Source organism: Lethenteron reissneri, unplaced genomic scaffold, assembly GCF_015708825.2.
Source record: "Lethenteron reissneri isolate LAM-NWPU_2019-01 unplaced genomic scaffold, ASM1570882v1 scaffold_210, whole genome shotgun sequence".
Lineage (NCBI taxonomy): Eukaryota > Metazoa > Chordata > Hyperoartia > Petromyzontiformes > Petromyzontidae > Lethenteron > Lethenteron reissneri.
The window spans coordinates 379521-396519 of NW_026891732.1; the positions used below are offsets into that span (position 1 = coordinate 379521).

Sequence of the window (16999 nt, forward strand, 5' to 3'; positions counted from 1 at the left end):
TCGGGGAAAACCTCTGCATGTACGATCTTCCGCTTGTTGTAACTTTGCTTGAGGTGAGAACGGATTTCCTCGGGCGCGTACTCCCGTTCTGTCGCCACGCTGGAGTAGCTTGTTTCGCTCACGGTTCCGTCCACCTCGTATACCGCCTCCGCGTCGTCCGCATTCTCCTCTATGGCCTCATAGTTTTCGGTTGGGTCGGGTTGCTCCGAGGCTCTCCCGAGTCCAATCTGGCTCTCCGCCATGGTTTTCCCCTCTCGTGCTCTGTCGGGCGGAGGGGGGGGGGGGGTGTTGTCTCCGAGCCCCGTGTGTTTGACGAGCACTTCTGCAGCGTCCGGCTCTTCTCCTTCTCCCTCTAGGGGAGGGGGGGGGCCGGGTCCAGCTCGGGTGGTCGTTTTTCCCCTCTGTTTCCGTCAAGCGAGTCGGCTCCATTAGTGGTCGCCCTCGCGGACACCTGCGGCTCGGTCCCGTCACCGCGGGCTGCTATTGCGCTGCGGTGGCCGTGCAGCTCGTCGCTGCTGCCGCTACTGCAGCTGCCTTCACCTCTGGTCGCGGCCGTCGCTGTGGCCACGATGCGTTTCGGCCGGGTGCCACCGCCTCCTTTCTCTGCAGTGTCCCTCCTGGCCTTCCTTTTCCGTGTCCGCGTCTCGACGACGGTGAACTCCCCTTCCCCGTCGTCGTCCATCGTATTATCGCAGGCTACTTCATCGTCGGCGGGAGGGTGTCGCTGCTCCTGCTGTTGTCGCTGCTGCCGTACGCCCTCCCCCTCCTGCTGCTGCTGCTGCAGCTGTTGCTGCTGCTGCAGCTGCTGCTGCAGCTGTTGCTGCTGCTGCAGCTGCTGCTGCAGCTGTTGCTGCTGCTGCAGCTGCTGCAGCTGCTGCTGCTGCCGCCGTGGAGGCGGCGGCGGCGGCGGCATTTGCTGCGGCGGTGGCGGCGATGTCGCCTGTTGCCGCTGTCACAACGGCAGCGGTGGCGGTGCCTGCTGCGGCCGTTGTTGTGGCCCTTCTGCCCCCCGCGGTGGTGCTGCCTTGGGTGGCACCGTCTTTACTTTCTTTTCCTTCGGGCAAACCCTGCGGGTGTGCCCTGTGCCACCACACCCGTAGCATCGTGGCGCCGCCGACGATGCATATACTGTCTAGGTGTGCCCTTCTAACGTGTACTTAAAGTTTAAGTCCACGTCCGCTGTCCCGTCCTTGGGGATTATATACGCCTGGCATTGTGAGGACATCACGTGCGCCAGCTTCGGGTTCCGAGTTCTGAGTGGCAGCATCGTCACGTTCGATACTACCGTCCCGAACCGTTGGAGGTCCTGCTTCAGTGTCGTGCCTTTTAGAAAAGGGGGGGCTCCCGAGATGATCACCCGGGTGGCTGGTGTTGAGAGCGAGGTGCACTGTACGTACACGTCCCTGACGGTGATCCCCGTCTCTGCCAGGCTTGCCACCATCCCCTTCTTCTCCACGTACACGACCACGCCGCGGTCCTGCCTTTGCGCGATCAGGACACCGGCATAGCCCACGCACTCGGCTACCGCCTCTGCGACGGCCTCGGCTGTGGTCTTGGGCGGCGGGAAACAGATTACCCCGTTCCCCCTCGCCAGACACTCTAGCCTGGGGTACTGCGTCATGATAATGCTGAGAAACTCAGGGCGGCACCCCCGGCTATTGTGAGAAAAAAAAAACGTACTAAAAAAGCAAAGAAGTAATAAGCCCCACACAAACCAAACACAACAGCACACAACCGAACAAACAACCAGGCAGACAGACAGACAAACAAAACCAACAAACACACGGACAAACAAACACACCAACCACACCACACCAACCAGCCGACAAGCAAACAAAGAAAACGAACAATCCAACAAACAAACAAATGAAAAACAAACGAACAACCGCACCAACAAACACACAGGCACACAAGCACACCAACCACACCACACCAGCCAGCCGACACGTAAACGAAGAAAACGAACAATCAAACAAAAGAACAGACAGACAAACAAACAACCACACAGACAGATAAACAACAGCAGTATTAAAACTGCTACTATCGCAGGCTAATACACATGAAGAAAGGACACAGGTTCACCTCTCTCTAGGCCGGGCTCAGGCTTTCACCTGAGCCCAGGCCTCCATCCGCACACAGGTAGGGGCAGGAGCAACTCGTTTGTGCGACCGCACCCCACGGTGGCGAGAGAGAGAGTGATAGAGAGAGTGATAGAGATAGTCTTTGGCTGCTGCAATCAATGCCCACGTGATGATGATGATGATGATATCAGCTGCTACTACTCGTTGGGCTGTTGCCATTCGTGACAATCAGGTCCGTTATACTATATCTGTGACAGCTACATAACTCAGTGGGCTTAATCAGGTAAAATAAAAACATGTATATAGTTTTAGTATGGGTCTCGACGAGTATGAGTCTCTGTGGGTCTCTGTGGGTCTCTATGGGTCTCTATGGGTCTCTGTAGGTCTATATGGATCTCTGTGGGTCTGTATGGCTCTCTGTGGATATATGTGGGTCTGTATGGGTCTCTGTCGGTATTTATGGGTCTCTGTGGATATCTATGGATCTCTGTGAGTCTCTATGGGTCTCTGTGGGTCTCTGTTGGTCTGTATTGGTCTCTGAGTCTATGTGTGTCTCTATGGGTGTCTATGGGTCCTTGTGGGTCTATATGGATCTCTGTGGGTATCTATGGGTCTATGTGGGTCTTTGTGGGTTTGTAGAAACGCGCACTTCAGAGTGTTTGTCTGCTGCCATCAGTGTCCGCGTGATGATGCCGACGATGATATCAGCCACTTGGTTGAGCCGCCATCGTTTGTGCCAGCCAGGTCTGCTCCTACGTCGTTCAATGGGGCCTTACGTGGTCAAAATACAAAACATTGTTAATTTAAAGTTAAATCATTGCCTGCTATTGTGAAACAGATGGACACTCTCAGGAACTGAACGGTGTAAAGATGTGCCTCTTAATTCCTGTTACGTATTTTCACTCTGGGTTATCTGGTTAAGACCAAGATTCAACAGTGCCACGCTTGCTAGGGGATGTTAACTACCTCGCCTGGTATGCAGGAGGTTCGTGAGTTCGATCCCGGACCCTAACGCCCATGGTGGCTGGGAGATGTTAACTACCTCGCCTGGTTTACAGGCGGTCGTGGGTTCCGTCCCGGACCCTAACGCCACAGTGGCTAGGAGATGTTAACTACCTCGCCTGGTATACAGGAGGTTGTGGGTTCGATCCCAGATCCTAACGTCACGGTAGCTAGGAGATGTTAACTACCTCGCCTGGTGTACAGGAGGTCGCGGCTTCGATCCCGGATCCTAATGCCCATGGTAGCTAGGAGATGTTAACTACCTCGCCTTGTATACAGGAGGTTGTGGGTTCTATCCCAGATCATAACGACACCGTGGCTCGGAGATGTTAACTACCTCGTCTGGTAAACAGGATGTCATGGGTTCTGAAAATGAGCTACCCAGCTCGGCCGGGCCTTTAGCTGGTAGAACATTTAAATGTTAAATGTAATTTAGTGGAATCGATCGTAGCTCTGAATACGCTTAAAAAAAACGAGCAAGAGCTGAACCTGAAAATGGATTTTAAAGAAAATATTCGGGTTTTGTATCCTTAATGGCCATAAAGCCGGGAGTGGTGTTAAGATGTTAGATCACCAAAGAGATACCTATCGCAAGGCATCGTCAATTGTGCATTAACCACACACAGTACCCGTGGTGCAGTGTATAGTAGCGTAGTATATCGTGTAGTGTAAAGTAGTATATAGTAGTGTAGTGTATCGTGTAAAGTAGTAGTGTAGAGTATCGTGTAGTGTAAAGTAGTAGTGTCGTGTATGTGTTTACTCTTTTTTCAAGGCGTCATCATGTAATGCATTAACCACGCACAGTACGGGTGGTGAACATGTTTTGAAGCTTTTGTGACTGCAGGAATCCATACTCTTTGGTTCTTTTGGTAAAGTCCCGTAGTTGGAAATAAAATAAAATGAAACAATCAAGACGTTTCGATCGCAACACAAGCGGCCGTCGTCTGGCGAAAGAACCAAAGAGTTTAAACAATTGTCTTTGAAACGGATGGACCTACACCAGAGACACCAGAAACACCAGAGCCTTCTGTACAGCAAAGTCTCGCCAGCAGTGTCGTACCAGAGACCAGGACCAGGGCAATGCCACACGTATCGAGAGCATTATTAGGCCGGGGTGATACTTTCTTTGCCAGTATCAAAGTATGAACAATAAGAGTAAGTTGATGCCCTTTCTGGCGGTAATACAGGAGTGTGTGTTAGGGTGTTCGAACACCAAATCGTTAACTTTTGCAAGGTGCGCTGGTGAGACGAGACCCTGAAGAAGGCAGTGGTCTCTGGTGTGGGCCAATCAGTTACAAAGACAATGGGCATGCAACAGCGTCATTGTGTATCAGAGTTGATCGGGGAGACATCTTGAAAACGTCGCTTCATTGGAATCGACTCAATCAATAAAGTATTTATTTTGAGTTGATGAGTTAATGATGACATCACCCTGCTGCTGATCTATATAAAACCGGGAGCCAGAGCAGAGCCCCTCACCATTCTGGCGAATTGCCCGATGATGCTGGATGCAATTATCAGTGAAACGTCGTACTAAAAAATTGTAAATGTTGTGGATTCACTCTTCAACACACCGGTGGGCTTAAGTAGTGAACCATTTGTCTTTTGTCAACGTGACACTTTTTTGCCAATTGGCCGTGTCAGGTGGTGGAGGGTTATGACACATTTATAAATAACGCGATCTAAACCCAAAAACGTTGATTATGAATGATATTGGTCGCGAAAGCCTGCTACGTGTTAAACCAAGAATTTATTTCTTTAGCACTATGGGGCCGTCCATAAATGACGTCACGCGATTTTTGACCCCCCCCCCCTCGTCACACGGCGTCAAAAATAGTCAGACCCCCCCCTCAAATATGATGCCACAAAGCTCTGCCCCCCCCCCCCCAAAACAATATTTCCATTTTGAAAATAAAACATGCTTCAAATCTCAATGTATTGCGTATTTAATGGGGTGCTGCACTCTGATGTTGTCGGAGAAAACATTTATTAAAAAGTCTATTTAATTAAGTAGAACGTGTTGTCTATATTTATTTAAAGTTGCGCATTTTGATGTGACGTCAAGTTTCTCATCCCCCCCCCCTCGTCACACATCGTCACAAATGTCTGACCCCCCCCCCCTCCCCAGGTGCGTGACGTCATTTTTGGACGGTCCCTATTTCGTGCAAAGGATGCCATTCAAAGTGCCGTAAAGATACAACAAAAACCATTGTTAATAGACTAAATCACCAGTAGGATAAAATCAAATGCCATACAAAGCGACAATGCATTATAATAAAGAATTCACTGGTCAACAAAAAATAAAATTCTGGCCTGGACTTTTGCAGCTGTTTCCGACTAATTTCAGGGTGTTGATTCCAAATCTGATCTCAGATTTGCTCTATCACATCTCATTTTAATGCTATCGGCATACCCCATTTTCATTGATTTTACCCGAAATTAACTCTGTCACCTATGATTGCAAGTGGTTGCGAGTCAGTGACTGCTTTAGTGTTAAAATATGATGCTGTTTTTTTAGGATAGTGTGTTTATAATGTCATTTTATGTGGATATCCACATTTATTTCATATTTTTCTTCTGTAGTTTTTATCGAAAATGCAATATTTGATATCTCAAAAACCTGATGTGATAGACAAAAACGGATGCCAGATTTGGAATCAGCACCCCAAAATTACATTTAAACCGTTGGAATACCTCATGCCAGAAAAAGTGTCTTGACCAGTGATTACTATCGAAGGCATATTTTTAAAAAATAACACCGTAAAATAATCTTACGTTAAAGCTACTGTAAGAAGGGTGAGCCGCGTGACACCGCCGCTCCCTTTGTTTGATGGGCTAACATCAGCAAGCGTCGGTGATGCGTCTTCGTCTGCGTCCATTGTTACCACAGCGCTTGCAGGTCTCCCTGTGCGCTGTTTGATATTAAAATGGCGGTGGCTCTGAAGCAGTTGAATGACGTCATCTCTCCACCAAGAGTTTCTCGTGCCTCCTGGCTCCTCCCCTTTTGTGTCTATCTCGATGTAGGGCTCCTCACCTGTCACTCAAGCTCCAGTCACCTCCCTCTCCCCAACCCACCAATCACAAGCAGGCTGGAGCGAGTGGCTCCTCCCCTTTTGTGTCTCGATGCGGGGCTCCCTCCCCTGTCACTCAAGCTCCAGTCACCTCCCTCTCCCCAACCCACCACTCACAAGCAGGCTGGGTCGGGTGGCTCCTCCCCTTTTGTGGCTCCTCCCCTTTTGGGTGAGTGAGTGAGTTGGTGAGAGAGTGGGTGGGTGAGAGAGTGGGTGGGTGAGAGAGTGGGTGGGTGAGAGAGTGGGTGGGTGAGAGAGTGGGTGGGTGAGAGAGTGGGTGGGTGAGAGAGTGGGTGGGTGAGAGAGTGGGTGGGTGAGAGAGTGAGGTGGGCGGAGTCTGTGGGCGGAGCCCAGGCTCTCGGATGACGTCATCGCTCACCTGGCAGGAAGTGAAAGTCGCGCGATGTCACGTGGTGCCGTCGGCAGCGCCAGGCCGTGAGGTAATCAGCTGTTGTTGGTTGTGGTGGTGGTTGTGGTGGTTGTGGTGTTTGTTGTGGTTGTTCTAGTGGTGGTGGTTGTGGTGGTTGTGGTGTTGGTTGTTGTGTTGGAGTTCACGGGACAGACCCAGCAGGTGCCATGGGTTGTGCTGCTGTGCCAGGCTAGGTGCATGAGAGAGAGAGAGTGGTAGAAGGGGAGAGAGAGGGGAGAGAGGGAGGGATATGAGGCAGTGATGATGGTGATGGTGGTCTTCTCGGCCACGGTCATTCCCTCCCTTCTCTACGCTTGCGAAACGTGGACCCCCCTACTGGAGCATCTTCGTCGGTTAGAAACATTTAGGCTGGCCTGCCTACGATCCATCCTGGGTTTAACCAGGCTGGATTGTGTGAGGAGCTCACAAATCCTCGAAAGATCTGGGCAAAGTCCCATCGGAGAGCTCCTCCGGCAGGCAAGGTTGCATTGGCTGGGTCATGTAGCCCGCATGCCCAGCCACCGCATGCCTAAACAGCTTTTGTTCGGCCGGATCGAGGGGGCTAGACGGGCGCGGCACGGGCTGGAGTAGAGATGGAGTGATGTGGTACAGGAGGACGTGGAGCTGAGTGGACTTGCCGATGACTGGTACCACCGGTGTCAAGATCGGCCTCAGTGGAGGGAGGCTCGTGAAGGACGCTACTGGGCAGTTGGAGGCAGTCGCCCTCCAACAACAACGGAGGGCGGAGGAGCGACGCTCACAACAACGAGCGGAGCGCCGGGTGGCTAAAGCACAGCAAGTTGGCACAGTAGGGGGCACAGGTGGTGCATCAGCCAGTCATCTCGGTCATCTCGGTCAGTCGACCCGTGGCACCTGCTGGGTCTGCCCCGTGACCTCCTGCCAGCGGGCGGACACGCGAGTTCCCCACTCACTGCCACATACACACACCCCACACACACCCCACACACACATCTCCCCGTGCACACACTCTCCCCACACCACCCGACAAGACAAAGATACCCCGTATAGGCACTTACAGACTGTTGGGGCAAGTGCTATTAGCGAGCGGGTGACCAGCACCACGCCAGGTCACCTTTGTGTCCCAAGTGGCGATGTTTGTACATCCCACCAGGTACTAGCTTGAGGCTGAGGCGACCTAGGGGAGGCCCAGGACCGGTTTCACTGGTGTTAGCTGTGAGCTGGAATCAAACTCGGGTGGCCGGGTTCGTAGCGCAGCACGCGAACCACTGCGCCACCGCCCGCCATACACTCCCCCACCACATGCAGCACACACACACATACACATGCAGTGACACACACTCTTAACACGCATCTCCCCCACGGTACACACACTCCTCGATACAAAGATCCCCCGTGTAGCCTTAACAGACTGTTGGGGCAAGTGCTGCTGTTAGCGAGTAGCAGCACCTATGAAGGCCGGCACTGTGACACACGAGGGGGTGGGTGGCCAGCACCACGCGCGGCCTCCTGTGTCTCTCTCGTGGCGATGTTTACACGCCGCGCCGAGTACTCGGTTGGTTGAGGCTGAGTCGACCTAGGGGGGGGCAGTGTGTGGATCGGTGGCGCAGCGATTAGCATGCTGCGCCGAGTTGAATTCCCACTCACGACGGACAACACTGGCTCATGTTTGAACCGATCCTGCGCCTCCCCTAGATTGTCATCATCACCATCATCATCACCACCATCACTACCATCACCATCATCACCACCACCATCATCATCATCACCACCATCACCACCACCATCATCATCAACATCATCACCATAATCATCACCAACATCATCACCACCCCAGCCATCACTACCACAACCACTAAGTGGTGGTGACGTCACCGCAGCGCTTGTGCCAGGCTAGGTGCACGTACCCTGCAGGTGACACGGGTTGTACTGCTGCTGTGCCAGGCTAGGTGCACATACCCTGCAGGTGACACGGGTTGTACTGCTACTGTGCCAGGCTGGGTGCACGTACCCTGCAGGTGACACGGGTTGTACTGCTGCTGTGCCAGGCTAGGTGCACAGACCCTGCAGGTGACACGGGTTGTACTGCTGCTGTGCCAGGCTAGGTGCACAGACCCTGCAGGTGACACGGGTTGTACTGCTGCTGTGCCAGGCTGGGTGCACGTACCCTGCAGGTGACACGGGTTGTACTGCTGCTGTGCCAGGCTAGGTGCACGTACCCTGCAGGTGCTGCTGCCGGAGGCCTCCTGGGAGGGCTCCCCCCACCCCCCCACAGTGACACACAGTGACACACACAGTGACACACAGAGACAAACACAGAGACACAGTGACACACACAGACACAGTGACAGACACACAGACACACAGTGACACACAGTGACACACACAGTGACACACACACACACTGACACACACACACACAGTGACACACACACACAGTGACACACAGTTACACACACAGTGACACACACAGTGACACACACACACAGTGACACACACACACAGTGACACACACACAGTGACACACAGTGACACACACACAGTGACACAGAGTGACACACACACACAGTGACACACAGTGACACACAGAGACACAGTGACACAGTGACACAGCCCGTGTGATGAATTTGGGAAACTTTTTCACTACATCATGAATGTATGAATACGTATAGACGTGTAAGTCACGTGTGACTGTGTATATGCATTCCTCTGTGTCTGACGTGTAGGTGGTGTGGATATCATGTTTTTTGCTGTCTGCAAAATGAGGGGGCTATACCTCACTAGGATGGTGCTGCTGCTCCCCCTGCCGCTGTGCACAGTCAAAGTAGAGGACGGCGAGCCTCAGGTAACGGAGTCTCTTACCCCCAACGCATCCTCATCCCCTTTATCCCCTTTTCAAGCTCGTTCGTCAGCCCCCCCCCCCCCAAAAAAAAAAACATGCTTCAAATCGCTTTAAACTATTGTCATTGTAGTGCGTTTTTAATGTGGCGTTGCACTCTGATGTTGTAGGAGAAAACATTACAAAGTCTATTTAATTAAGAAGAACGCGTTCTCTACAGTTATTTAAAGTTGAGCATTTTGATGTGACGTCACATTTCTCAACCATCCCCCTCAATACTCAAAGATGATCAAAATGTCCCCCCCAATATATCGCTATAAAATAGATTTTTCTTCTTGGTTCTTTCGGTAAACCAAGAAGATGAATCCCTGCAGTCACGAAAGCTTTAAATCAAAAAAAGATTTTTGTTTATATGATTGTGGTTGTACTTGATTCATTCCTGATCTCTGCTGTTCCATACAATGAAACAAGAAAATGTAAAAAAAGAAAAACAGAGCAATGTAATACAATACACTATTAGACATTATTGTTAAAAAATTAACCCGTAAAAACAAAGTTTTTCACTATAAATCCTTTATATGCGTGTCGGCTAGAGTCCTCTCATCCTCTGGCTTGAGATGGCTGCCACCTATGGGTCAGATGATTGCCTGCCACCATTAAGCAATTGGTAATTAAATATTTAATTTGTTTTCCCTAAACAGTGTAAAATTTTGGAAACAAAATTTCACGAAAATAAAGTCACGCACAACGAGTCTGTGTGCAAAATGTCAGCTCGATTGGATCACGGGAAGTGGGTTAAAAAACGACCGAAAGATTTGCACGGTCGTAAGCACGCAAGCAAGCAAGTTAACTTAATATAAAGGATTTAAAAAAGAAAAACAGCAATGTAATACAATACATTATTAGACATTGTTTAAAATAAAGACAAAGTCCATCCGGGGGGGGGGACTCCAGAACCCCCTAGAAGATTTGCCTCCCCCCCCCCCCCCCCTAATGTTGACGCCATGGCTATGGCTAGGCCTCGGCAAGGGAATGTAATTTACCCTTTTTAAATCCTTTATATTAAGTTCACTTGCTTGCTTGCGCGCTTACGACCGTGCAAATCTTTCGGTCGTTTTTTAACCCACTTCCCGTGATCCAATCGAGCTGACATTTTGCACACAGACTCGTTGTGCGTGTCAATTTATTTTCGTGAAAAATGTTTCCAAAATTTTCCACTTTTTATGAACAAATAAATTATATTTAATTTAAAATACCAATGTGATAAAAATGAAACTCTTACTCAAGAAAAACAGAAATGAATAATAAAATAAAACCGATGCCACGCATATAAAGGATTTATAGTGAAAAATGTTGTTTTTACGGGTTAATTTTTTACCGGGTAAAAGGGTAAAGGGTAAAGATGTCGACATGCCAAGCGGTAAGGTAAAGGGTTAAAGGGTAAAGGTAGTTCGGAAGAATTACCCGGTAGGGTAAAGGTAGCGCCAAGTATTACCCGGTAAATACGGTGCCTTGTTTACCACTAAAAGCTCCGTGGCGCAGTCCGTGGCCTCCATTTAACAAGTAATATTTAAAACAACTTTATTAAAAACACGCTTTTATGAAATGTACGAGTAATGGCAGAACTCCACGACTCCAGGAAGTGGCCGCAATGCTTGGCACAACGTAAGGGGCCGTGGCCAATTACAAACGACCCCACCATCGTGTGCTGGTGCCATTTTGTCCCAATTCTAATACAACGTGTGACTTACGGCTTTCCACACCTTACGCCACGCTCCCACACCCCAGAAGGAGGCACTCCCTGTTGTTTGTCATTCCCCTGCCACGAGAAAAGTTTTGCAAAAACAACCCCCTTCCTTCATTGACGTTGCCGGACGGTAACGCTGCGGTGGATGTGAGCAATGTCCTGAAGGGAATCGATATAATCAATCGCCGTGTCGTTACCACCCGTCACTCCCTCCCTGCCCGCGCCTCCGATTTGCACGCTTGGGGCTGTGTACGGCGCGAAAGAGGTTCAACATGACGCACGTGCACACACGTGGGTAGAGATTGCATCAGTCGTCACAATGAATAACACTGTGTAACGCACTTAGAATGTTTTGTTCCTGGGTAGTAAGTGTTATTTCCTCATTGCTTATGCATCAAAAGTATAGAACATGGACATTATTCAATCTTGATTTGAAGCTTTCGTGACTTTGGTTGTTCCGGTAAAGTCAACCACAGCAAGGGGAGACAAACTACTGAAGTTGTTTCTTGCCGTGTTTGTCCCACCTGATGACGGTTGCTTGTGTTGCGATCGAAACGTCGTGATCTATTATTTTTTCTACCCACGTGACTTTACCGAAAGAACCAAAGAGTGCGGCTATTATTCCCCACACACTTTGCTTTTGTGACCTGGACAGCGACATTTTGATATGTACCTATTGTCAATGAGAACACGTGGTGCGCATTTGTGTAATTCCTTCACGTAAAGTCCTGGTCACAAAAGCAAAGTTTGTGCGGAATAATAGCCATTTCTATACTTTTGAGGCGTAAGAAATTAGAAAATAACACTACCCAGGAACAAAAATCGTGTTACATAGAACAAATAAAACACCGCCCAGCAATATTCATTTTCGAACTCCTGACATTGTAGAACCGGTGGAAGTTTTTATTACGACTTTGTAATAACAACAATAACAACAAACAAAATGCCCATGGGGTGGTGGGGGTGGTGGGGGTGGTGGTGGGGGTGGTGGTGGTGGTGGTGGGGGGGGGGGTGGTGGGGGGGTGGTGGGGGTGGTGGGGGGGGTGGGGGGGGTGGGGGGGGTGGTGGGGGGGTGTGGTGGGGGGGGGAGTGGTGGGTGAGAGTGTGGTGGGGGGGGAGTGGTGGGTGGGGGAGTGGTGGGTGGGGGTGTGGTGGGGGGGTGTGGTGGGGGGGTGTGGTGGGGGGGTGTGGTGGGGGGGGCATGTGGACAGAGGGGGGGGGGCAGGAGGGGGAGGGGAGGGTGGGGTGGAGGGGGGGAGAAGATCGTTAGTTGCAGAGTCAAATCTTTGTTGTCCAATCAGCAGTCTCCCCTCCCCCCACTAGCCAAAGAATCCCCAGACATTTAACAACTATGAGTTTACCCTCCATTAAAACTAAAATAAGACAAAAATCACACGCAAAGCAAGGTAATAACAGCGACACAGACAGCGACACAGAGACACACACACTGACAGTGACACACTGACAGTGACACACAGTAACACACAGAGACAGACACACACAGAGACACACAGGCACACAATGACACACACACACAGTGACACACAGTGACACACACTGACACACTGACACACAGTGACAAAGATAAAGATCCCCCGTATAGCCTTAACAGACTGTAGGGGCAAGTGCTGTTAGCGAGCACCTACGAAGGCCAGAACGGTACACAGTGACACACACAGTGACACACACAGTGACAACAACAACCGCCATTCTTTACTAAGTGTCAGTGACTTCATCCCGACGCTTGTGCCAGGACAGGTGGACGTTGAGGCCCCGTGAGTGGGGGAACGTCCGATGGCAGGAGGCCACGGTGCAGGCCCTGGGAGCCAGACCACCACCACGGGAGACAAACGGTGACGTTAACGATGATGACGTCATCGACATCGACAGCCAATGACGACGACGATGACGTAATCAGCGATGACGAACGGTAGCCACGGCGTCGACAAGATCAACAATTGCATCGCTAAAAACGACGTCCACGATTAAGACGACATCATCATCACCATCTACACGCCGTGCACTGTGCGGCGGAGCGGTGGTTCACGCGCACGGCGCCGGGTTTGGTCGTCGCACCGCGTGAACGCAGCGCCAAGACGTGCAAGTGCGGAGCGCCATGTCGGTGAGCGTGGGGGGCCGCTCACTTGGTCCTCCTCCTCCTCGCCGCCCTCCTTGTCCTCGCCGCCCTCCTTGTCCTCCTTGTCGCCCTCCTTGTCCTCCTTGTCCTCCTTGTCGCCCTCCTTGTCCTCCTTGTCGCCCTCCTTGTCCTCCTTGTCGCTGTGCAGCCACTCGGCGAGACGCTCCTCGCCGCGACGTTTCTTGGCGTAGAGAAGCACCGTGACTGCGCGCCGGGACGGCCCCGTTAGAACCACGAGAGGCTCCGATCGCGCCGGACGAATCCCCGTGCCGACGTCGTCGACGAACTCACCGGCAAGCAGAAGCAGGCCGAGCAGGACGGAGCCGGTGGCGGTGGCGCGGTCGCCATCGTCGTTGTCGTCGTCGTCGTCGGGGTTGCCGGGCGGCAGGCAGATGTCGACGGCCTCGTCGGGCCACACGGCGAGGGCGCTTTTCTTCCCGTGCCGCTCGCCACGGGAACACCTGCCACACAGAGATGAAGAGTGAGATGCACACGGAGACAAAGAGTGATGATGGTGGTGATGGTGGTGATGGTGGTGGTGATGGTGGTGGTGGTGATGATGGTGATGATGGTGATGATGGTGGTGGTGATGATGGTGATGATGGTGATGATGGTGGTGGTGATGATGGTGATGATGATGGTGGTGATGGTAGTGATGATGGTGATGATGATGGTGATGATGGTGATGATGATGGTGATGATGGTGGTGATGATGACAATCTAAGGGAGGCGCAGGATCGGTTCAAACATGAGCCAGTGTTGTCCGTCGTGAGTGGGAATTCAACTCGGCGCAGCGCGCTAATCGCTGCGCCACCGATCCCCACACTGCCCCCCCCTAGGTCGACTCAGCCTCAACCGAGTACTCGGCGCGGCGTGTAAACATCGCCACGAGGGAGACGCAGGAGGCCGCGCGTGGTGCTGGCCACCCACCCACCCCTCGTGTGCCACAGTGCCGGCCTTCATAGGTGCTGCTACTCGCTAACAGCAGCACTTGCCCCAACAGTCTGTTAAGGCTACACGGGGGATCTTTGTATCGAGGAGTGTGTGTACCGTGGGGGAGATACGTGTTAAGAGTGTGTGTCACTGCAGGTGTATGTGTGTGTGTGTGCTGCATGTGGTGGTGGGGGAGTGTATGGCGGGCGGTGGCGCAGTGGTTAGCGTGCTGCGCTACGAACCCGGCCACCCGAGTTTGATTCCAGCTCACAGCTAACACCAGTGAAACCGGTCCTGGGCCTCCCCTAGGTCGCCTCAGCCTCAAGTTAGTACCTGGTGGGGTGTATAAATATCGCCACTCGGGACACAAAGGTGACCTGGCGTGGTGCTGGTCACCCACTCACTAATAGCACTTGCCCCAACAGTCCGTAGTGCCATTACGGGGTGTCTTTGTCTCCCTTTTGTAATGCGGGCGCGGGCGACCTCCCGGATGTGACGGCACGGAGAGGTGGAGTTAGGTGACGTGGGAGCAAGGTTAAGGTTCTTAAGGGATGAGACCGGGAGGAGAAGGGAGAGAGTTAGAGACTGGACAAGAGTAAGGCCACGTTGGGCGAAGCCAGGAAGAGTGGCACCGGCGGCCAGCGCCGGCCAGCTAAGGGAGCAGCCAGCGGAGCTGCGAGAGAAGACAGCAGTGGGGCTGCTGGAGAGAGGGCGGTTGAGGAGCTGCGGTGAACACAGCCGGCGAGGCTGTGTGTGAGAGGCTACGAGAGCGACGAGAAGAGAGACTGCAGCGAGTGCAGCCAGTGGGGGGCTGCGTGAGGGTAACAGCGGCGAGGCTGCTGGAAGGTTACGAGAACAACGGGAGACCAACAGAGGAGCTGTTGGCGTGACGGGGTTAACAGCAGTATCAGTATCAGTGTGGAAGCCTTATAGAAGGACAGCCGTGTGGGTTACGAGGAAGAACCGAATAAAGGACACCAAGCCAGACTTCGTGGTCGAGTCCTTTATTACATTGGTGTCGGAAGTGCAACGGCATGTCGAAACAAGTGAGAAAGAAAAATGTTCCAGCACCAGCATCGGCTTCTTCAACCGAAGACGACGACTTCCCTCCAAACATGGATCCTGCCGGGGTAGTAGAGGAGAGCCCTGCTGAAACGAGTGTGGGGACGGGGGTTGAAGATGTAGCCGCAGTGTCAGGGCCGCCGACAACATCAGACGCTGATCCGCGATGGCTGCAGGTGGCGGAGCAACTGGAGACTCTCAAGGACGTCCTGGGCCAATTGTGTCATCTCGTCACCCCAAGGACGGCGACGGAGAGAGCGGAGAGTGCTCCACAGGCCGCCACAGTATCTTCGCTCCCGGCGCCATCGGCCATGCGGCAGGAGGCCGCCATCTTGCGCGTTCCGCGGCGGGAAACCGCCATCTTGACCACGCCGCGGTTCGACGCCATTTTGAATTTGCCACCGGAGGAGCCATCGGCGGAGGGCGGAGTAAAGCGATGTCGGAGTCGCCATCTCACCACGGTCAAAGAATTCGCCATTGGGGGCGACTGGAGCGCTTTCGCCTGTAGATTTTTGGCGGCGGTCCGTTCTGCGAGATGGACCGATGCTGAGGCCTTAGAAGTGTTGCCGACTCTTCTGGACGACGAATCTGTTCGATTTTTTCGTTCCATTAAGGCCGAGAAGAAGAGGACATTATACGGAGTTTTTCAAGAAATGGCCGACGCCTACGAGCCACCTGACGACGCACATCGGCGATTCGCTCAACGACAACGAGCGCCCGAGGAGTCGCCCGTGGCATACAGGGGTGCGGTGCTTGATTTGGCTATGGCCGCGTATCCAGAAACAACACCTGACCTGCTCGAGCCTCTCATCTTGGGCAAGATGCTCGAGCTGTCGCGGGATCTTGGGATTCCCATGCCGGTGTGCGGGCATGAGAAGCTCACTTCCCGGGCGGCGGCAAAATGTCTGGATGCACAATTCAACCTCCGACGGTGGAAACAAGTCGCGGCGTGGACAGGGGGGCCCGTCGCAGAGGGTGGCGCTCTGGGTTGGGACCCTACGAAGTCGGTATACGTGCCGGATGGGGGGGGCCCTCAGGAGCTGACGGCCGCCTCGGGGCCATGGTCAGGCCGCGGTGGACCGGCCTCTCGCGCTGCACCACCGGTACGAGGCCGGCGGGATGCAAGGCCTGCGCTTCGGCGCAACGACGCCGATTGTTTCCGCTGCGGACGGAGGGGCCACTACGCGAAGGACTGCTGGGCCCGCATCCCGGGTCCGCCGCAACAGGAGGCCTCATCAACGGCCAAGCCGACCAAGGAACCACCGAACCAGGCAAGTCGGCATTCACCAGACACCCGGCAAGGCTTTGCACCTCACCCATCACCTTCGTTGTGCGATCCGAATGTTATTGTTGATGAGAGGCCAGCGACGGGGCCTTGTCGCTCGGTGACGCAGTGGCGCAAGTTGGCACGGAGGGTTGTCGCGGCCGCTACGGGTTCGTCCACCGTACCAGGATCTATACAAGGGGTGGACGTGCGCATTCTAGTCGATTCCGGCGCGTCCGCCACTATCATTTCTGATGTCATTTTCCATCTGTTGGGCATCCCACCCGGGGCCGTGCGTCCGGTTTACGGGTCATGCGTCGCTGCGAACGGGGGTAGCATGGGCATCGTGGGCCAGGTGGACGCTAAAATAACTATTGGGGAGGTGTCGGCCTCGGGCATGGTGTTGATTTCAAGGTCCTTGGCAGTTCCATGTTTATTGGGCACTGATTTCCTGGCTAAGATGCCTATTTTGATC

The 16999-nt window shown here is 52.8% G+C and overlaps 1 protein-coding gene across 1 annotated transcript in view; it reads right to left on the reverse strand.

The window, feature by feature from the left end:
- Nucleotides 1–952: 952 nt before the first annotated feature.
- LOC133339704 (B-cadherin-like) overlaps nt 953–16999 on the reverse strand; it is a 33210-nt gene continuing 17163 nt past the window's right edge. Inside the window, exons 6-9 of the mRNA XM_061547858.1 lie at nt 13585–13726; nt 13273–13469; nt 1398–1552; nt 953–1067 (exon numbers count right to left, since the gene is read on the reverse strand). Coding sequence (XP_061403842.1) covers nt 953–1067; nt 1398–1552; nt 13273–13469; nt 13585–13726 — 609 coding nt within the window. The remainder of the gene's footprint in view (nt 1068–1397; nt 1553–13272; nt 13470–13584; nt 13727–16999) is intronic.